Source organism: Macrobrachium nipponense, chromosome 7, assembly GCF_015104395.2.
Source record: "Macrobrachium nipponense isolate FS-2020 chromosome 7, ASM1510439v2, whole genome shotgun sequence".
Classification (NCBI taxonomy): Eukaryota; Metazoa; Arthropoda; class Malacostraca; order Decapoda; family Palaemonidae; genus Macrobrachium; species Macrobrachium nipponense.
In genome coordinates, this window is record NC_061109.1 from 101309563 (window position 1) to 101331843 (window position 22281).

A 22281-nucleotide genomic window follows, 5' to 3' on the forward strand; every position below is an offset into this window, starting at 1 on the left:
CCCGATGTTTACAATTGTATTAGGGGTCTTCCACTCGTTCGGAGAGGGCTCACCCCCCCGCGCGAGGGACTTCCCCCCCACTAATCGCTACTACTGTTATTTCCGCAGGTGCTACTGCCACGAGGGTGGACCTTGGTGAGGTATGGGCGTCCTTGCCATTTGCAGGGCGTGCTAGTGTCCAGGGGCTGCGGTTCTATGTCTGGGCCTACTGCGGTCACCCATGGAGTGGTGACCACGCAACCAGGTGACGACGTCCCTCTCACCTGGTGTACTCGCCTCACGTGGTAACAGTCTTGCCTACAGCCGCTGTGAAGTGCCGTTCGCCGTACCGAGAGGGGGGCGTGCGCCGCCGATCGTGGTTGCCGCGCTGTAGTTAACTCTACGGTTTGTGACCGAGACGAATTGATCTTAATTGAACTGCAACTCGGGGTTGCCTGCAACCTCCCAGCAGTTATCAGTTTCGATTTTTAGATACTTGGTATTGTCATGACAACACAAATCATGCTTTTGTATTTTACCGAAATCCGTTTCGGTTAAATATAATTGCTCGAGCGTATTCTTTATGCTCGATGGTTCTAGCCGAACGCATTCCTTCGTGGAATAATGGATTACCTGGCAACTCAGGATGACGAGTCACCGGGAGCTACTGCGTATTGAACTGCCTGATAGCGGCTCATATCAGCTAGGTCTCGGTAGAAGCACGGTCGGTGACGTCTCTCTCTCCCCTGGTTGGATTGACTACCGAACCGTATCTCTGCCCAACAATCATGGACTTAGGTCTCTGATTAAACGGGGATTCTCGCAATAATGAAGGACCATCTACTGCTGTGACGCTCGATTTCATCGCCTTCGACATGCGAGAATTTTAAACAGAGATATCTCTTGGACTCTTTCATCTTTCTCTTTTTACCGCACGGTAACAGAAGTCTGTACTAGTCAACCGCTGCATCGCACTGCGATAATGCGAATGATTTTTGCAGACATCTGAGTTTGTCTTCAAAATATCTCGTATTCGTACGGTGTGCAATTTCATTGCTCGCCCGAATTAACAGATATGTCAGAAGACATCGCCTATCTCCGACTGACAGCTCTAGCTTCCAAATGTTCAGCCCATGAGAAGCAGTTCTTCAGGCAGTAGTTCCCTGTCTTCATTACTGGAAGCGCTCCGCTTTTATTGCAACTACGATCCTCACCGACAGCAATGAATAGCGTTAGCGTTCTCAGTCTTTGTAGCACAGTTCAGAATCTTGAGAATCCTTCTCTCGGTTCAGCTGTGAAGACGTAGGTTGCATTTTCTGTACTACCTTCGTCTTCAACGTCACATAGTGTTGTTTCTCCTTACCCGAGAATCAACTATACTATGAGATATCTTGCCATCAAGGACCTCGGTCTCTAGAAGGCAATTGACTTCGCCTGTTGGGCAACATGCCTTAAGAGAGTCATCACCTTGCCTTCTGGCATCGGTGACGAACAAATTATTTGTTTAGTCTCTTGGCATAACCCTTTTAAGGCGAAGGTCACGTGACTTGCTCGGGTGCTTGGACAACTTGCCTCCTAACCGAACGCAGTCAGTAGGCAGCTGTCAGAGCGCCCAAGTCTGTTACGAACTTCGCTGTGGACTTAGTTCGGTGTTCCATAACAATCTTTTCTTCGTCTAACGGCTTGTCACAGTACCCATACCATCGACCACCCACCATTGAGTGTCGTGTCCTATCCACGACCGAGAACAACAACTTCGCTGCAGACGGATAGACCAGTATGGGTACAGGACATCACCGAAGTCGAGAAGAGGATAGGTCATACGACCATTCCCTTCTTTTCCTCTGAGGTAATTGCATGACTTTTCCTGCGAAGTCAAGCATCCAGGGGATGGGGATTCGTGACGCTCGATTTCGTACCGAATTCGTAGCGAAGACTCTGAACCCTTCGGTTCCTGACGATCGGTTTAGAGTCCTTCACAATCCCCTCCCTAATGGACTTCACCGCCTTCGATGCGAAGGAGATGCTGCTTTGTCCTGTGAAAGCGCGACCGCGCTTTCTCGAAGAAAACTCGACATCCCAGGCTGAGTGTTGAAGACTCTTCGTCAGCACCAAGATGACCTAGAAGTACACTCCCTCGAGTTACACAAGAAACTTCTCCGTGGCGCAGGTACTGAAGGCAGGGGTCTGGTACAACCAGACCACTGGCACTCTCCTTCTACCTTTTGGATATTGCCCACAGGTCCTTGGAAATCGTTTTCCTTAGGACCCGTGGTGGCTGCTCAACACGTTGTCTAGCTAACCCAGACCCTAGCAGGCTTGAACAGCATCGAGTCCTGGTGTGACTGTAAGAATAGAATAAGTGAATGAGAGAGTGACTGGCTTCTCTTCCTATCTTTTTCTACCCCTCTACCTGTGGGTAGAGGGATACGGTCATCACCTTGCTGGGATAAGACGAGATGCCGGTGAGCTACTCGACAGAGCCCCATCCTATCCCTTTCACTAGGGATGGGAGCGAATATCCACCACTTCCTCCCTACAAGGGGGGGAAGTGGATGCCAACAAGAGACAAACCCATAACGTTATGTTGCCTCTTGCAAATAGGAACTTGTTCTTGTTTGCTGGTACGAAGAGATACGCTTGCCTCTCTCTTAGTACTTGGTCCAGAGGTCTGACCATTGATCCTCTGCGGTGCACACCCCGATCAATCGGACAGAGGCTTGGATCCCTCCCTCGCTCTTACGACCAGGGAGGCATTCCAAGGTTGGGCGAACACCAGTCTGTTCACAAAAGACTCAGATTCCTCCCACCAAGAAGTGTCTTCCTATTGTAAAGGACCGAAGTTTGTATGCCGTGTCGGAACAAATGACAATTTGTCCAAAATTGCATTTTTCCTAACTATACAAACCTGAGGTCCTTTTACACATAGCCCCACCTCATGCCACCCCTCACTCTGCAGTTTTTTTGTTTTTGCTTGGGCCAAAAGCAAAAGTGATTTGTTTTACCTACCAGTCGGCGCGCGCGCCTGTCGGACAAGCAGTTAACTACCGAACCCCTTGTTCGAAAGCTTACGACCTATCCAGCTGCCGCTAGTACCTTCCTATTGTAAAAGGACCTCAGGTTTGTATAGTTAGGAAAAATGCAATTTTGGACAAATTGTCATGTTATAATTTTTCTGTAGTTTAAAGTTTTAGTTAAATGTTCATTGTTCAATCTGCAATTTTCTTTTTAGGATGTTGTGATAAATTGATAATAGTAATTCACTTGTCGCTGAATTTGTTTTGTTATAGGGAAATTTGTTCATATATAGAACAAACCTTTGGCCATTTTTCTTTGGAAGTTAGCTAAATTGAAGGATTTGTTGTGCACTTATGCCAAGCAGTCACGATGGTCATTATTTGTTAGTAGTAAAGAACCGAACTGATTATTAATGGCACCGATGTGAGCATTCTCAGTAGGTTTTTGTACACTAACTACAAGCAGTTTTAATGTGGATTAGCAATTGTAATTACGTACTGTGGTTTTGTGGGTAAATAAGTATGAAAAGTTATTAGACTGTCCATTTTTTGTATGCCGACACCAGGAATGTGGATGAAGGTCTCTGCATTGTTGTTGTATTAAATCCAGAATACTCTTAATCAGCAGTATCCTATTTATGTCAGCATCAACCATTGAAGAGTTTTTAGTTAAATGTAGTAGCGCTGCAGGTGGCATTACTGTATTATTTTGTATTAAAATCCAGTCCGCAACCTTGTGAAAAAACAGAATGCTGTAAACCCAAGGGCCCTAGTATGGAAAACAGTCTAGTATGAAAAAGATGTTGAGGAGAAATGAATACAAAGAAGAACAAATAGTGTAAATAGATAGTCAAGTAAATATGATAAATACTTTTTTTGTCTATAAAGTTAGATTTATGTCAGCCTGCTCATCAAAAAGATTTTTGTACCTTGTTTGAGCTAAAGAAGTTCCAGTGATTCAGGTACATATTTCAGAATTTAACCACAGAAGTAAAGCTCATAGAAAACTGGACTGATGAGTTTCATGGAGTAGTATATACAACTGCAAGACTGTTGGAGTTATCAGAATTTTTATTGCTATTATGTATATACAGTATAATAAGATTTGGGGTAAGAAACTTAATAAAATTAAAGTTTGGTCCAACAATTTAAGATGCAAGTCAACTACTGAAGACCAAACAGAACAGCACTTCAAACTTGGCATAATAATAAAAGAGTAGTTTATCAGGATAAACAAGTTAGCAAAGGTCTTGAAGCATTTTCTCAGCAGTACAGTAGTAGTGTACGTATTTTTCATGCAGTGCATTTAATTATGCCAGCTGTATTTCTCAAATGTAAATTTCAAATTAAGAATCGGGGATTGTTGGAAGCTAGAGGTTGATGTTACATTATGCAATATTTTACAGTAACTTACACCCCACTGGCTCTTGTTGCCATTTAACCAAAGCAACATTTATACCATAACAGCAGGGGTTCCATTCCCAGCAGGGCGCTGTAAGCCGAAAATTGCCTTTATCCGAATCATTATATTAATTATAATGGGTATATAGCAACAGCACTTTAAGTCCGGGTTACAGCGTTGTAAAGCAGGTTAACAGCGCAGTGAGGCAAGCGCCCTAAGTCCAGAACGACTTAACCCTAACCTGATGTAACCCAGGGGACTGCCTACTGAAATGGAGTACAGCGCAGTAGATGGTAACATTGTGAATGTTTTTTTTTCATATTTAATGTAAATTCTCTAGTTTATAAGAAATAAATATGTACAGTATTCTCAATGTTGAATTTCTGCTGATCGTCTACATTTCAGTATTTTTCTCTTCCTCTTCAGCAGCTGCATCTACATCTAGTGAAGGACATAGCCATGACCATGCCCATGAAGGTGAAGAAAGAATGGAACCTCACAATTTAGTTGGACCACCATTAGTTTTGGGTTTTCTTCTTATGCTTCTTATCGATCAGTGTTCTGGTGGACATCGTAAAGCAGGTAAAGTTGTTTCCTTAGCATTTTTCAGCCAGTGTTGAAGTAGAGACATTAATGAGTTGCTGCATTAGAGAGCAGATGGAGATATGAAGTTCTGTGTTATAATCCCCATAAAGTTGCCAAAAGTTATTGAAAATTAGTTTAGATGTATACCGGGAGGCAAGAGCTTGTCCTGTTGTATATGGGCTTCAAGATCCATATAACAACGTGTGCATTTAAAATTTTTTTCTTATCTCTTTTGGCATAATTCTTTACCTTGAGAGAATGGTAATGAAATGTTTGTTTAATCTTTCACTATTTATGTAAAGTAAAAAACTTCATAATTTGAGGGGCTTCAATCTTGTATTTTATTGAAGTTTACAGTTTATATAGTTGAATTACATAATATGTATTAAAGTCCTATTGATAATAGAAGTATTTAAAATGCCCATTGCAATTTTTTTTAAATATGTAAAGTTGCATAGCTAGACGTGTTAATTGATGGAAACATTTCCTTATTTTACATAAAGAATAAATACTACACTAAAAAGAATGCCCTACAGTATATTTGTAGAATGGTTGTAAATAAGGGTTAACAGTAATCTGTAAAAAACTTGATTGTAACACTTGGTTAATAATGTTCTAATGTGAATTGTTTTACTTCTGGTGGTTTTACATTTTACATGAAAGGCTTTTTACTATTTTTATAGAGATTATTTACATTAAAATGCCCTGACTTTTGGATTTCTTCATTGGACACTGGACGTGATGGATATATTACTACCATGTCTAGTACAAGTATATCTTAGTTTTACCAGACCACTGAGCTGATTAACAGCTCTTCTAGGGCTGGCCTGAAGGATTAGATATTTTTACGTGACTAGGAACCAATTGGTTACCTAGCAACGGGACCTACAGCTTACTATGGGATCCGAACCACATTGTATCGAGAAATGAATTTCATAAGTTACTAGTTGGTAAGTTATGAACTTCATTTTTATGTATGTCCCTACTTGTACTGCACATGGTACATCCATCATAATCATGTTCAATGAAAGAATCCAGAAATGTCCAAATCAGTAGTCTGCATTTGAACGACAATATAGTGGTAATGATTACTACATGAATAGTTTTTTGGCTTGCATAAAATATGTATACAGATTCATGAGAATAGATTCCAAGTTTTTTTTTTTTTCCACTTAAACCATGAATGACACAGCTATGTATAACAAAGTAATTTCTTTGTAAAAATTGGCAATGTAAGGAGAAATTATACCCACCATAAAGTATTGCTTCTCTTAAGTGTATGTTGACACTGCTAACTATAATCAAGTGTGATGAGAGTAGTGAAGTTCTGTGATATTACTCTTAAGTGATTTTGTGCTTTTCTTTTGATGATATTACAGATGCCGAGAATGGAAGCAGTCGAGGGAGCAGATCATCATTCACTGCTACTCTTGGTCTTGTAGTTCATGCAGCAGGTAAGTTTAGTTCATGCAATTGGTAAGTTAAGAATTGTGAATTATTTTAGAAGTACTGTATGTAGTATGTTATTAAAAAGTTATTAGACTTTTCACACTTTATGCATCTGTGGCCAACAGTTTAGTTTGTTGCTACAAGACAGAGGAAAGTGGACCATTCTTTGGTGAGTATGGTACTATTGAGATGAGGAAAGTGGACCATTCTTTAGTGAGTATGGTATTATTGAGATTAGCCCTCTACTCATTACTTTATGGACTTCATTCGAAGTTTGACTATGCAGGAAGTTTGTGAGTTAGCAGCTCTATTCTTCATCTCATTCTACATCACTGCTGTCATTGTACCTCATATGGTAATCTCTTGTGTCTATCATTCTTTTGTGAATGCAGAGGTAAATGTTTGCTGATAGTTATTGTTTTGTTTGAAAAAATACATTTGTTCCGATACTTAATACAAACCATCGGTCCTTTAACAATAGGAAGTAGCTAGCGGCAGCTGGAACGGTCGTAAGCTTCGAACAAGGGAAGGAACGGAACGGGTTAGTTAACTGCTTGTCCGCACAGTCGCAGCGCGCGGCGAGGTTAAACAAATCACTTTTGCTTTCGGCCGTCGGTGTGAAGGACGTGTTCGTCATCGCTCTCTGACCCCGCCCGCTTCATCGTCGTATGCTTTGTTTATATTGTGTTTTCTACTAATGGTTTGTTTGACTTGAAAATGAAACTGTAAGTACACTGTTTTCATTTTCATTACTTAATTATGAACCAACATGGAGCTATCGCCGTAGATGCGGCGATTTCCTCTCTTTTCATGAATTGAACACTTGAATTATGTCTCGGTGCCGAGGGCGGGCGCGCTCGCGCCGAGTCATGTATTTTGGGCGAAAGTGTGCAATTGAAAATGTAAGTACTTTTTTCATTATATTTTTGCCCTGTGCGTTTCGTACCGGAGAAGCGTGATTGCGCTCGGCACGAGCATTTATTTGGTATGATAAAATGCAATGAAAGTGGATTCGCAATTGCAGTATTCTTTTCATTTTCATTTATTTATTTGCATAAATTTAATTTGGATCAATTTTCGCTCTTACCCGGGAATTTATCCTTACGATTATTTTCTGTGAAAGTGAAATTGCAAGTGCAGTACGTATTCTGTTTCATTTTCATATATATTTTATGATAGCATCATATTATTTGGATCAAGTTTCCGCTCTTACCCGGGAATTGATCTTTGTTCCGACACGGCATACAAACCTTCGGTCCTTTTACAATAGGAAGGTACTAGCGGCAGCTGGATAGGTCGTAAGCTTTCGAACAAGGGGTTCGGTAGTTAACTGCTTGTCTGACAGGCGCGCGCGCGCGACTGGGAGGTAAACAAACCACTTTTGCTTTCGGCCTGCTGGCGTGTAGACGTGTATCATCGCTCTCTGCCCTCTTCATCGTCGTTGCTTTCGCATGGTTGTGTTTTTCTTTTTCTATTTATCTAGTGAAACTGAATTGTAAGTACAATCATTTCATATTTATTTCCATTGAATTCAATTGTGAATTAAAGGATCTTGGTTTCTCACCACGCCCTCCGATTACCCGAAGTGCCGGGACTGAAGGGCGTAAGTGCGGGAATTTTTCATTTTCCCAGAAATGATCCTCGTATTTTGTATGCTCGGTGACCGAGGGCGGGGGAGAGCGCTCGGCTCCAAGCTTATATTTTGGTTGTAAAGAAAATGTAGTAGATGAAAATCGTAAGTAAGCTGCCCTTTTCATTTAATTTTTTTTTGCTCTGTATGCTCGTTGCCGAGCGAATGCGCTCGGCACGGAAACTTTATTCTGTATGGAAGTTGGAATCGCAAGTACAGTATTCTTTTTCATTTTCATATATTTATTTTGATTGTAGCAATACTCATTTTGGATCAATTTCCGCTCTTACCCGGAAATTGATCCTTTCCCCTTTTTATTTGAATGAAGTGAAATCGCAAGTGCAGTTCTTTTTCATTTTCATATTTTATTGAGATTGCATTATTTACTTGGATCAATGTTTCCGCTATTCCCGGGAATTGATCCTTCCCCTTTTTATTTTGTATGAAGTGAAATCGCAAGCGCAGTATTCTTTTTTCATTTTTCATATATTTTGTTGATTGCATCAATTCATTATGGATCAAGGTTTCCGTTCATAATCGGGAATGGATCCTTTTACCCTTGCGCTCGATCCGAGCCCTTATTCATTGTGAAGTGAATCGTAATGCAAGATTCTTTTTCATTTTATTCCTTTTATTATTGATTGCATCAATATTTATTTTGGTTCAAGTTCCGCTCAGTCAGGGATTTGATCCTCTTGGCCCCTGCATTCGGTGCGAGGGCACGATTGCTCTCGGGCTCTTATTATTATTGTTGGGTACATGGGTGCTGTGCGGGGGTGGGGAACGAGAATCCCTCCCCCCCCGCTAAGCTCCCACAGATGGCCCTTCCCCTTCGGGGGGAGGTTATCTGGGTTCTCCTCCTCGCCCGATCCGTCGAGCGCGGGGGAGGGCGCTCGGTGCCCGATGTACAATTGTATTCGGGGTCTTCCGCTCGTTCGGTGTGGGGCTCACCCCCCCGCGCGAGGGGACTTCCCCCCCCACTAATCACTACTACTGTTATTTGCCGCAGGTGTTATTGCCATGAGGGTGGACCTTGGTGAGGTATGGGCGTCCTTCGATTTGCAGGGCGTGCCAAGTGTCCAGGGGCGGCGGTTCTATGTCTGGGCCTGCTGCGGTCACCCATGGAGTGGTGACCACGACAACGATATCGACTCCAGGTGACGACGTCCCTCCTCTCCACTCCTGGTGTACTCGCCTCAACTGGTGGAACAGGTCCTTTGCCTACAGACCGCTGTGAAGTGCCGTTCGCCATACCGGACTAGGTGGCCCAGTCGGGCCGTGTTGCTTCGGTCAATAGGTCCCGACTGTATCCGGCCTGGTATGGAGGTACCTGACGGACTGGTCCTGCTGCGTGAGCTGACGAAGAAGAGGAAGGTGTCATCTTCGTCTTCGTCTGCTGCTGCCGCTCTTCCCTTTGACTTCTAAGGCCCATAAGCCGAAGAAGAAGAAGGTGGCTGGCCCTCCCCCCCCTTGAAGAAAGTTCTCCGCCATTCGGGAACTTCTAAGGGCCCGTCCCACCTCGGTGGGACTGGGGGTCCTTCTGCTGGTCCTCCTGCTCCTTCGGGAGCGGAGCCCGTCTCCCCTTCCGTAAGGAAGAGATAGACGGGGACCAGAGGAGTATCGGTTAGCACTGGTACTTCCTCGCCTGGTGCTAGCGGCGATGCCGCTACGCCAGGTTCCGACTCGTCTCGTCGTTCGCGGGAGATCCCGAGTGTACGCTCTCCCTCGGGAGACCGTGCAGCCAAAGTTTCGGCGCCAGAGTTCGCTCGGCGCCAAGACCGCGGCACGGAGCAGAAGGCTGGCGAGAACCGCTCAGGTGACTCTCGCCAGGCCAGCGGCCGCTCTCGCAGCGACCAGCTGGTAACCGGGGTTTTCCCCCTAAGAAGACTCCTTCGGGAACTTCGAAGGGCTCGTCTCACTCCGGTGTGACGGGGGGTTCTTCTGCTGGTCCTCCTGTTCCTTCGGGAACGGGGCCCGTCTCCTCTTCTGAGAAGAAGAAGAAGACGGGGACCAAGGGTGTGCTGGCTACCGCTGGTACACCCTCGCCTGGTCTTGGCAGCTCTGCTGCTAAGCCAGGTACCGGCTCGGTTTCTCGTCTGCGAGAAGTTCCGAGTGTACGGTCTCCTTCGGGTGACCGTGCAGCCAAAGTTAAGACGCCTGAGTTCGCTCAGCGTCATGACCGAGGCACGGAGCAGAAGACTGTCGAGAGCCGCTCAGGTGACTCTCGCCAGGCCAGCGGCCGCTCTCGTAGCGACCAGCCGGTACCTCGGGTGGACGTGACGGTCTCTGACCGACCACGGGTTGAGGCTGCGGGAAGAGGTCCCCCAGGTCCCCTCGACCGACGGTACCACCTCGGCTGGTACCAGCGGTTTTGACGTGCGGCGAGGACGCTCACCGGTCTGCAGCTCACCTGACCGCCGCTCCCACAGGGACCGGGCGGATACGGTAACCAGCAGCAGCTCGTCTGACGCACGGGACCGGGGTCGACGTGCTCAGTCGAGCCGCTCGCCACAGGTGAGCGGCACGGCCAGGCCTGCAGATCGATCCCCACCGCGGGTTGGTGATCGGCTGCAGCCCCCCACCCCACGCATACGCTGGTCCCTGCCATCCGAGCGGGGGGAGCGTCAGTTCTGTCTCTCCACTACCTTCAACTTCCTCGGGCTACAACAGGAAGAGGGAGGTAGCTAGGAGTGACATCGTGAGAGGTGCGCCGCTCACGATCCCGTCCACGACGCCGCACGTGCCACGTATGGTCTTAGGACCAACCAGGACGTACGCGCAAGTGATTGGAGGCGACCGTCAGGGGGGGGAGGGGGTAGCGTCAGTTCTGTCTCTCCGATACCTTCAACTTCCTTGGCATACGCCAGGAAGAGCGAGGTATATAGGAGTGATCGTGAGAGATGCGCCGCTCACGATCCCGTCACGACGCCGCACGTGCCAGGTATGGTCTTAGGACCAGCCAGGACGTACGCGCAAGTGATTGGAGGCAACCGTCAGGGATCTGTTGCTGGTCCTTCTTCTGAAGGAGGAGGGTCTTGGGAGCTGCTCTTGTTGGAGGGACTGGACGGTCCTACTCCTCAAGACGCTGTAACTTCCGAGATTCAGAGTAACTTTGCCCAGGTTATTGCACTGATTCGTCAGCACAACGACCTGGGGGAAGGATCGCCGCTCCCACCAGCAGAGCCCATGTCTCTGCTCGAATCGTTTTGGGGCCCGAGAGGGAACCCAAACCGACGGAAGGTTTGCCGCGATCGGAGCTTGCCGATTCTGTCTTGAACCAGAGTCTCTCGTCTCCGGACAAGAAGGCTCTCTCAGTTCTGGCCGGTCGATCAAGCTACTTCCACCTCCTCTACTGCGACAGCAGCGTTTCTACGTGTCTTCGGACACCGTATTTAAATACTCCTTCGGTCCTCCTGAGAGGTTTCGACCTCGACGAGGACTGGAATGAGTCGGAGGACGGTATCGGCTCTCTCTCCTGTCAGGTGTTGATCAGCCCCACCCAGACGACGTTCACAGTGGCAGCAGACCCTTACCTACAGTGAGAGTTCGTAACCCTCCTCGGGAAAACGTTTTCTCCTGACGATACGTTTTCCCAGACTCTGAGAAGGCCATCGCCGCAAGGCGATGGCTGCTCCTAATCTTCTCCAACTGCTAGTTCCACTGGGAAGGCGAGCGAGTATCCAATTCCTCCCCCATTCCCTCTCTCCTTACGGCTACGAGGGAAAGGGGAGGGATCCTACAGAGATTTCTCTGTAGGATCCCACGTTGGGGACTGCGCTACCGGGGGGACCTTCGGGTCCTACCTGACGTAAGCCCCGGTCGTTGAGGAGGGATCCTGCCCCATTCTCGATTTCTACGGGAATCGAGAGGACCACCAGCCGATGTCGTTTGACGAATTCGGTGGGGGTTTCGCAGACTGCTTAGAATTCTACGGAATTTCTAGCGCATTCAGAGTGTTCGAGTTTCTTACGATCTCCAAACACTTAGGCGAGACCACGGTCCAAAGTGAGCGAGACGAGAATCCCCGATATGTTACACGATAATCGGGAACCTCGCCTATGCTCGAATTCCTGGAATTTCTAGCATTAGGAAGAAGACTGCTGCTGAAAGAAGACTATCTCACAGTAGGCGACCAACCTGGAATAGAGAAGAACGGACGGGAATATCCAGTTGTTCCGATACGTAATACAAACCATCGGTCCTTTAACAATAGGAAGTAGCTAGCGGCAGCTGGAACGGTCGTAAGCTTCGAACAAGGGGAGAACGGTAGTTAACTGCTTGTCCGACAGTCGCGCGCCGCGCGACTGGGAGGTAAACAAATCACTTTTGCTTTCGGCCGTGGGTGTGAAGGACGTGTTCGTCATCGCTCTCTGCCCGCTTCATCGTCGTATGCTTTGTTTATATTGTGTTTTCTACTAATGGTTTGTTTGACTTGAAAATGAAACTGTAAGTACACTGTTTTCATTTTCATTACTTAATTATGAACCAACATGGAGTTATCGCCGTAGATGCGGCGAGTGTTTTCTACTAATGGTTTGTTTGACTTGAAAATGAAACTGTAAGTACACTGTTTTCATTTTCATTACTTAATTATGAACCAACATGGAGTTATCGCCGTAGATGCGGCGATTTCCTCTCTTTTCATGAATTGAACCCTTGAATTATGCCTCGGTGCCGAGGGCGGGCGCGCTCGCACCGAGTCATGTATTTTGGGCGAAAGAGTGTAATTGAAAAATGTAAGTACTCTTTTCATTATATGTTTGCCCTGTGCGTTCGTTACCGAGAGTGTGTTTGCGCTCGGCACGAGCCTTTTAATTTTGTATAATAGAATGCAATGAAAGTGGATTCGCAATTGCAATAGTCTTTTCATTTTCATTTATTTATTTGCATGAAATTTAATTTGGATCAATTTTCGTTCTTACCCGGGAATTGATCCTTACGATTTTTTTATGTGAAAATGAATCGCAAGTGCAGTATTCTGTTTCATTTTCATATATATTTTATGATAGCATCATATTATTGGATCAAGTTTCCGTTCTTACCCGGGAATTGATCTTTTCCCCTTTAAGTTCTATGAAGTGAATCGCAAGGGCAGTATTCTGTTTCATTTTCATATTACTTTTCACTGCTGTGCGGGGGTAGGGGAAGCGAAGGTCTGCCAGGAAGTCGTCGGAAAGCTCTCCCGCGACTCCCTTGGTATCCGATTCTTCGTCTTCCTTCCTGCCCCCCGCTCAGCTTCTTCGTTGTATTTTGTATTTGGGGTCTTCCTTGCGTTCTGGGGTGGGGCATGTCTTCCCCCGTGCGTGACCCCTCTTACTAATCTATCTATGTTACCGCAGGTGCTACATCCGTGGGAGACGACCTTGGACAGGTATGGACCACCGCGGAGGCAGGGCGTGCCTAGCATCCACGGGCTGCTGCAGCGTCTAGCGAGGTCTGGGGCGGTCTCCACTACTTCCACGGCCGCTTATGCTGCTCCCCCCCCTCCTGGTCTACACTCCCCATGCTGTGTCGATGACGCCGTCTGCCGCTACTAGGGCCGCAGCCGTACCGAGGTGGGGTTGCCGCCGCCGCCTGTTTTCTTCGTGTTGCCTGCCCCAGACTTCCGCTGTTCCAGCAGCTCGCCCCGGGACCGGGCGCCAGGACCCAGGTTCCGCTGGCTGCCGATGATTCTACGAGGCGATCGCTGGCCTGCCGTACCTGCCGCTGATGTGATTCCCGCTGTTGGCTTGGCTGTCCCTTCTGGGTCTACCGCTGCCGCTGTTCCTGCCGCTCCTGAGCTGGTTGCTGTTCCTGTCGCTCCTGGTTCCTGTGCCTGTCCATGCTGGTCCTGCCCACGGTGTGTCTTCCCCAGTACCAGGTCCTTCCGGACAGGTGCAGTCGGGCCGTGTTGCTTCGGCAACTGCCCCGGCTCCGGCCTGGATGGAGGACCTGACGACTGTCTGCGTGAGCTGACGAGGAAGAGAGAAGAGGAAGCTGTCATCTTCGTCTTCATCGTCTGCTGCTGCCTCTTCCCCTTCGACTTCTAAGGCCCATAAGCCGAAGAAGAAGAAGGCTGCCTTCCCCCCTAAGAAGTCTCCTTCGGGAACTTCTAAGGGCCCGTCCCACCCCGGTGGGACGGGGGGGTCCTTCTGCTGGTCCTCCTGCTCCTTCGGGAGCGGGGCCCGTCTCCCCTTCCGTAAGGAAGAGATAGACGGGGACCAGAGGAGTATCGGTTAGCTCTGGTACTTCCTCGCCTGGTGCTAGCGGCGATGCCGCTACGCCAGGTTCCGGCTCGGTCTCTCGTTCGCGAGAGATCCCAAGTGTACGTTCTCCCTCGGGAGACCGTGCAGCCAAGTTTCGGCGCCAGAGTTCGCTCGGCGCCAAGACGCGCACGGAGCAGAAGGCTGGTGAGAGACGCTCAGGTGACTCTTGCCAGGCCAGCGGCCGCTCTTGCAGCGACCAGCTGGTAACCCGGGTTTTCCCCCCTAAGAAGGCTCCTTCGGGACCTTCTAAGGGCCCGTCTCGCTCCGGCGATTCGGGGAGCTCTTCTGCTGGTCCTCCTGCTCCCTCGGGAACAGGGCCCGTCTTTTCTTCTACCAAGGAGAAGAAGACGGGGACCAGAGGAATACCAGCTTCGGCTGGCACTTCCTCGCCTGGTTCTAGCGGTTCTGCCGCTAAACCAGGATCCGCCTCGGCTTCTCGTTAGCGAGAAGTACCGAGTGGACGGTCTCCCGCGGGAGACCGTCCAGCCAAAGTCTTGACGCCCGAGCTCGCTCGCCGTCAAGACCGAAGCGCGGAGCAGAAGACTGGCGAGAGTCGTGCAGACGACTCTCGTCAGGCCAGTGGACGCTCTCACCGCTCCGCAGCGACCGCTGTCTGCTCGGGTTGACGTGACGGTTCGCTGACCAGCCACGAGTTGAGGCGAGGAAGGGGTCCCCGCGGCCGTCGGTACCAGCCACGGCTGGTACCAGCGGCTCGACGCGCCGAGAGGACGCTCGCCGGTCTCACCGCGACAGCGAGCCTAGCAGGTCACCTGACGCCGCTCCCAGAGATCAGCGTCGACGTTCTCAGCCAAGCCTCTCGCCCCAGGCGAGCGGCAAGGCTAGGCCTGCTGCTCTGATCGCCACCGCGGGCTTGGGTTGACGATCAGCAGCAGCCCACAAGCACGCTGGTCCTGCCAGCGAGATAGGGGGTGGGGGGGGAGCGTCAGGTCTGACCTCTTCCTGTACCTTCAACCTCCTCGGGCTACACCGGGAGGAGCGAGGTACCTATGAGTGATCGCGAGAGGTGCGCCGCTCGCGATCCCGCTATGACGCCGTATGGACCAGGCACGGTTCTAGGACCGACCAGGACATACGCGCAATTAGCTGGAGGCGACCGTCAGGGGTCTGCCGCTGTTCCTCCTTCTGAAGGAGGAGTATCTCGGGATCTGTTCTTGTTGGAGGGACTGGACGGTCCTACTCCGCAAGACGCGGTTACTCCCGAGATACAGAGGAATTTGCAGAAGTCATTAAGCTGATTCGTCAGCATAATGACCCTGCGGAAGGATTGCCGCTCCCTACCCAGCAGAGACCCACGTCTCTGCTCGAGTCGTTTTCCTTTTGGGGCCCGAGAGGGAACCCAAACCGACGGTGTCTCTCGTCTCCGGACAAGAAGGCTCTCTCAGTTCCGGCCGGTCGATCAAGCTACTTCCACCTCCTCTACTGCGACAGCGGCGTTTCTACGTGTCTTCGGACACCGTATTTAAATACTCCTTCGGTCCTCCTGAGAGGTTTCGACCTCGACGAGGACTGGAATGAGTCGGAGGACGGTATCGGCTCTCTCCTGTCAGGTGTCGATCAGACCCCACCCAGACGACGTTCACAGTGGCGGCAGACCCTTACCTACAGTGAGAGTTCGTAACCCTCCGCGGGGAAAACGTTTTCTTTTTCCTGACGATACGTTTTCCCAGACTCTGAGAGGCCATCGCCGCAAGGCGATGGCTGCTCCTACTCTTCTCCAACTGCTAGTTCCACTGGGAAGGCGAGCGAGTATCCAATTCCTCCCCCATTCCCTCTCTCCTTACGGCTACGAGGGAAAGGGGAAGGATCCTACAGAGATTTCTTTGTAGGATCCCACGTTCGGGACTGCGCTACGGGGGGACCTTCGGGGTCCTACCTGACGTAAGCCCCGGTCGTTGAGGAGGAATCCTGCCCCATTCTCGATTTCTACGGGAATCGAGAGGACCACCAGCCGATATCGTTTGACGAATTCGGTGGGGGTTTCGCAGACTGCTTAGAATTCTACGGAATTTCTAGCGCATTTCAGAGTGTTCGAGTTTTTTACGATCTTCAAACACTTACGCGAGACACGGTCCAAGTGAGCGAGACGAGAATCCCCGATATGTTACACGATAATCGGGAACCTCGCCTATGCTCGAATTCCTGGAATTTCTAGCATTGGGAAGAAGACTGCTGCTGAAAGAAACTATCTCACAGTAGGCGACCAACCTGGAATAGAGGAGATCGGACGGGATATCCAGTTTGGCTTGAACTATCGTCTTAGTATTCTGTTCACCATTGAAGCTTTCCTTCGAGGAAGACTTCTCCTTCACTCTCTTTGATAGAGAACGAAGGTGGTCGATCTCCAATCCTTATTTTGTTTTCTTGAAGGAAAGAATGTAGGATGGAGATCGTTTGTTCAGAATCCTACAAATATACTACGTATATTAACCTCGCGACATGATTCTACTAAGCAGTGAATTGTCCCGAGGGGCAGGCGCATATCCTAGTTAATCTACGGATTGCGACTTATAAGAGAAGTATTCTAATTGAACTGCAACTCGGGGTTGCCTGCAACCTCCCAGGAGTTTTCAGTTTCAATTTTAATTTTTATACTTATGGTTTTGTCACGACAACACCATTTCAACTTTTATATTTACCGAAATTCGTTTCGCCTAAATATAATTGCCCGAGCATATCTTTTATGCTCGGTAGTTGTTCTAGCCGAACGCATTCCTTCGTGGAATAATGGATTACCTGGCAACTCAGGATGACGAGGTCAGCGAGAGCTTCAGGCTCAACCACTGCGTATTGAACTGCCTGATAGCAGCTCAGTATCAGCTGGGCCTCCGAGATGCACGGTCATGTATGTCTCTCTCTGCCCTGCTTTGATTGACTACCGAACCGTATCTCTGCCCAACAATCATGGACTTAGGTCTCTGATTAACGGGGATTCTCGCAATAATGAAGGACCATCTACTGCTGTGACGCTAGATTCCATCGCCTTCGACCATTGCGAGAATTTTCAACAGAGATCTCTTGGACTCTTTCATCTTCTGTTTACCGCACGGTAACAGAAGTCTGTACAAGTCTCCCGCTGAATCGCACTGCGATAATGCGAATGATTTTGCAGACATCTGAGTTTGTCTTCAAAATATCTCGTATTCGTAGGTGTACAATTGTTCATTGTTCAACCCGAATTACAAGATGTGTCAGAAGACATCGCCTACTCTCCGACCTGACAGCTCTACTTCCAAATGTTCAGCCCATGAGAAGCAGTTCTTCAGGCGGCTTTCCCCTGTGTTTTCATTACCGAAGAACGCCCCGCTTTCATTGCAACTACGACTTCTCACCGGACAGCAATGAAATAGCGGTTAGCGTTTTCAGTCATTTGTAAGCACAGGTTATGAATCTTGAGATCCTTCTCTCGATTCATATGTGAAGACGTATGGTTGCATTTAATATCTACCTTCGTCTTCAACGGTACATAGTGTTGTTTCTCCTTAGCTGAGATTCAACAAACATGAGATGTTTTACCTTTCAGGGACCTCGGTCTCTAGAAGGCAATTGACTTTCGCCTGTTGGGTACATGCCTTAAGAGAATCATCACCTCGCTGTCCAGCATTGGTGACAAACAAATACATTATTTGTTTGGTCTCTCGGCATAACCCTTTAAAGGCGAAGGTCACGTGACTTACTCGGATGCTTTGACAACTTGCCTCCTACCGAACGCAGTCAGTCGGCAGCTGTCAGAGCGCCGAGTCAGTTACGAACTACGCTGTTGACTTAGTTCGGTTGTTACAAAGCAACCATTACTTCGTTTTAATAGCTTGTCACAGTACCCATACCATTGACACCCACAGGAGTGTCGGTGTCCTATCCACTACCGAGAACTTCGCTGCATGGGGATAGGAGGATGCGAGAGACTTCGTTGCTAACGGACAGACCAGTATGGGTACTGGACATCACCGAAGTAGAGAAGAGGGATAGGTCATGCGACTATTTCCTTCTTTTCCTCTGAGGAACTGCATGACTTCTCCTGCGAAGTCAAGCACCCAGGGCATGGGGATCCGTGACGCTCGATTTCATACCGAACTTCGTAGCGAAGACTCAGAACCCTTCGGTCCCTGACGATTGGTTCGAGTCGTTCACAATCCCCTCCCTAATGGACTTCACCGCCTTCGATGCGAAGGAGATGCTGCCTTGTCCGCAAGAACTTCTCCTTGGCGCAGGTACTGAAGGCAGGGGTCTGGTCCAACCAGACCACATGCCCTTCCTTCTACCTTCGGGATATTGCCCACAGGTCCTTGGATCTTTTTCCTTGGGACCCGTGGTGGCTGCTCAACACGTTGTGTAGCGAACCCAGACCCTCGCAGGCTGAACAGCATCGAGTCCTGGTGTGACCGTAAGAATGGATGGTGAATGAGAGTGTGACTGGCTCCTCTTCCCATCTTCTTCTCTACCTGTGGTTAGAGGGACACGGTCGTCACCCTGCTGGATAAGGACAAGATGCGAGGTGAGCTACTTAACAGAGCCATCCCACCTATCCCTTTCACTAGGGATAGGAGCGTATATCCACCACTACTTCCTCCAACAAGGGGGAGGAAGTGGATGCCAGCTTGAGACAACCCATACTTTATGTTGCCTCTTGCAAACAGGAACAAGTTCTTGCTTGCTGGTACGAAGAGATACGCTTGCCTCTCTCTTAGTACTCGGCCCAGAGGTCTGACCATTGATCCTGCGGTGCACACCCCGATCAATCGGACAGAGGCTTGGATCCCTCCCTCGCTCTTACGACCAGGGAGGCATTCCAGGGATGGACGAACACCAGTCTGTTCATCAAAAGACTCAGATTCCTCCCACCAAGAAGTGAGTCTTCCTATTGTTAAAGGACCGATGGTTTGTATTACGTATCGGAACAAATGACAATTTGTCGAAAATTGCATTTTTCCTAACTATACAAACCTGAGGTCCTTTACATATAGTCCCTCCTCATGCCACCCCTCACTCTGCGTATTTTGCATGGGCCAAAAGCAAAAGTGATTTGTTTACCTCCCAGTCGCGCGGCGCGCGACTGTCGGACAAGCAGTTAACTACCGTTCTCCCCTTGTTCGAAGCTTACGACCGTTCCAGCTGCCGCTAGCTACTATCTATTGTTAAGGACCTCAGGTTTGTATAGTTAGGAAAAATGCAATTTTCGACAAATTGTCATTTTGGCTTGAACTATCGTCTTAGTATTCTGTTCACCATTGAAGCTTTCCTTCGAGGAAGACTTCTTCACTCTCTTTGATAGAGATCGAAGGTGGTCGATCTCCAATCCTTATTTTGTTTTCTTGAAGGAAAGAATTTAGGATGGAGATCGTTGTTCAGAATCCTACAAATATACTACGTATATTAACCTCGCGACATGATTCTGCTAAGCAGTTGAATGGTCCGAGGGGTAGGCGCATATCCTGGTTATTCTACGGATTGCGACTTAGACGAGAAGTATTCTAATTGAACTGCAACTCGGGGTTGCCTGCAACCTCCCAGGAGTTTCCAGTTTCAATTTTATATACTAGGTGTTGTCACAACAACACCATTTAAGCTTTTATATTTACCGAAATTCGTTTCGCATAAATATAATTGCTCGAGCATATCTTTTTATGCTCGGTGGTTCTAGCCGAACGCATTCCTTCGTGGAAAGGATTACTTGGCAACTCAGGATGATGAGTCAGCGACAGCTACTGCGTATTGAATTGCCCGAGGCATTTCAGTACCAGCTGCCGCTTCGAGATGGACGGTTGGTTATGTCTTTCTCACCTGCTTTGATTGAATACCAACCGTATCTCTGCCCAACAATCACGGACTTAAGTCTCTGATTAACGGGGATTCTCGCAATAATGAATGACCATCTACTGCTGTGACGCTAGTATTCATCGTCTTCGGTATTGCGAGAATTTTAAACAGAGATATCTATTCGACTCTCATCTTTCTGTTTACCGCACGGTAACAGAATTCTGTAATAGTCTCTTGCTGCATCGTATCTCGATAATGCGAATGATTTTTGCGGAATCTGAGTTTGTCCTCAAAATATCTTGTTTTCGGAGGTGTGCAATTGTTCATTGTTCACCCCGGATTAGCAGATGTATTGAAAACAATCGCCTACTCCCACACCTGCCAGCTCTACTTCCAAACGTTCAGCCCATGAGAAGCAGTTCTTCAGGCGGCTCTCCCCTGTGTTTCATTACTGAAGAACGCCCGCTTTCACTGCACACCGGACAGCAATGAAATGGCGGTTAGCGTTTTCAGTCATTTGTAAGCACAGGTTTAGAATCTTGAGATTCCTTCTCTCGATTCAGCTGGAAGACGTAGGTTGCATTCATTGCCTACCTTCGTCTTCAACGTCACATAGTGTTGTTTCTCCTTAAGCTGAGATTCAAAGTCTATGAGATTTCCTTGCCATCAGGGACCTCGGTCTTTTGAAGGCAATTGACTTTCGCCTTTTGAGCTTATGCATTAAAAGAATCATCGCCGCGCCGTCCGGCATCGGTGACTAACAAATATATTATTTGTTTGGTCTCTCAGCATAACTCTTTAAAGGGCGAAGGTCACATGACTTACCCGGATGCTTGGACAACTTGCCTCTACTGATTCCGAACCAGTCAGTCGGCAGCTGTCAGAGCGCCCGAGTCAGTTACGAACTATGCTGTGGACTTAGTTCGGTTGTTCCAGAGCAATCATTACTTCGTCTTAATAGCTTGTCAGTATGAGTACTGTACATAACCAAAGTCGAGAAGAGGGATAGGTCATACGACTATTCCCTTCTTTTCGTCTTAGGTAAATGCATGACTTCTCTTGAGAAGTCAAGCACAAAGGGGTGGGGATTTGTGACGCTCGATTTTCGTACCGATCTTCGTAGCGAAGACTCAGAACCCTTCGGTAACTGACGATTGGTTTGAGTCCTTCACAATACCCTCCCTAATGGACTTCACCGCCTCCGATACGAAGGCTATGCTGCTTTGTCCTGTGAAGGCGCGACGGAGCTGTCTGAAGAAACTTGATACCCAGGATGAGTGTGGACGCCTCTTCATCATTCGCTCGCGTTCCGCAAGAACTTCTCCGTGGCGCAGGTAGTGAAGGCAGGGGCCTGGTCCAACCGGACCGCATGCACCTCCTTCTACCTTCGGGATATTGCCCGCAGTTCCTTGGATCTTTTTCCTTGGGAACCGTGGTGGTTGCTCAACACGTTGTGTAGTTAACCCAGACCCTCGAAGGCTGAACAGCATCGAGTCCTGTGCGACCGTAAGAATGGATGAGGAATGAGAGAGTGACTGGCTCCTCTTCCATCTTTTTCTTCCCTACTACCTCAGAGGGACACGGTCGTCACCCTTCTGGGTAAGGACGAGATGCAGGTGAGCTACTCAATAGAGCACCATACCTAATCCCCTTTCAGTAGGGATAGGAGTAAATATCCACCACTTCCTCCAAACAAGGGGGAGGAAGTGGATGCCAACTTGAGACAACCCATCATTTTATGATTGTCTCTTGCAAACAGGAACAAGTTCTTGCTTGCTGGTACGAAGAGAAACGCTTGCCTCTCTCTTAGTACTTGGCCCAGAGGTCTGACCATTGATCCTGCGGTGCACACCCCGATCAATCGGACAGAGGTTTGGATCCCTCCCTTGCTCTTACGACCAGGGAGGCACTCCAGGGTTGGACGAACACCAGTCTGTTCACCAAAAAGACTCAGATTCCTCCCACCAAGAAGTGAGTCTTCCTATTGTTAAAGGACCGAGGGTTTGTATTACGTATCGGAACAAATGACAATTTGTCGAAAATTGCATTTTTCCTAACTATACAAACCTGAGGTCCTTTACATATAGTCCCACCTCATGCCACCCCTCACTCTGCAACTTTTTGCATGGGCCTAAAGCAAAAGTGATTCTTCACCTCTCGGGCGCGCGCACGATCGGACAAGCAGTTAACTACCGTTCT

The 22281-nt window shown here is 48.2% G+C and overlaps 1 protein-coding gene across 2 annotated transcripts in view; it reads left to right on the forward strand.

The window, feature by feature from the left end:
- Positions 1–22281, forward strand: part of LOC135217366 (zinc transporter ZIP9-like) — a 59796-nt gene that overhangs the window by 5237 nt on the left and 32278 nt on the right. Inside the window, exons 3-4 of one of the 2 annotated variants that reach the window (XM_064253210.1) lie at positions 4828–4980; positions 6363–6437. In XM_064253210.1, coding sequence (XP_064109280.1) covers positions 4828–4980; positions 6363–6437 — 228 coding nt within the window. Of the gene's footprint in view, positions 1–4824; positions 4981–6362; positions 6438–22281 lie in introns of both variants that reach the window. The other variant, XM_064253209.1, reaches the window with a different exon arrangement.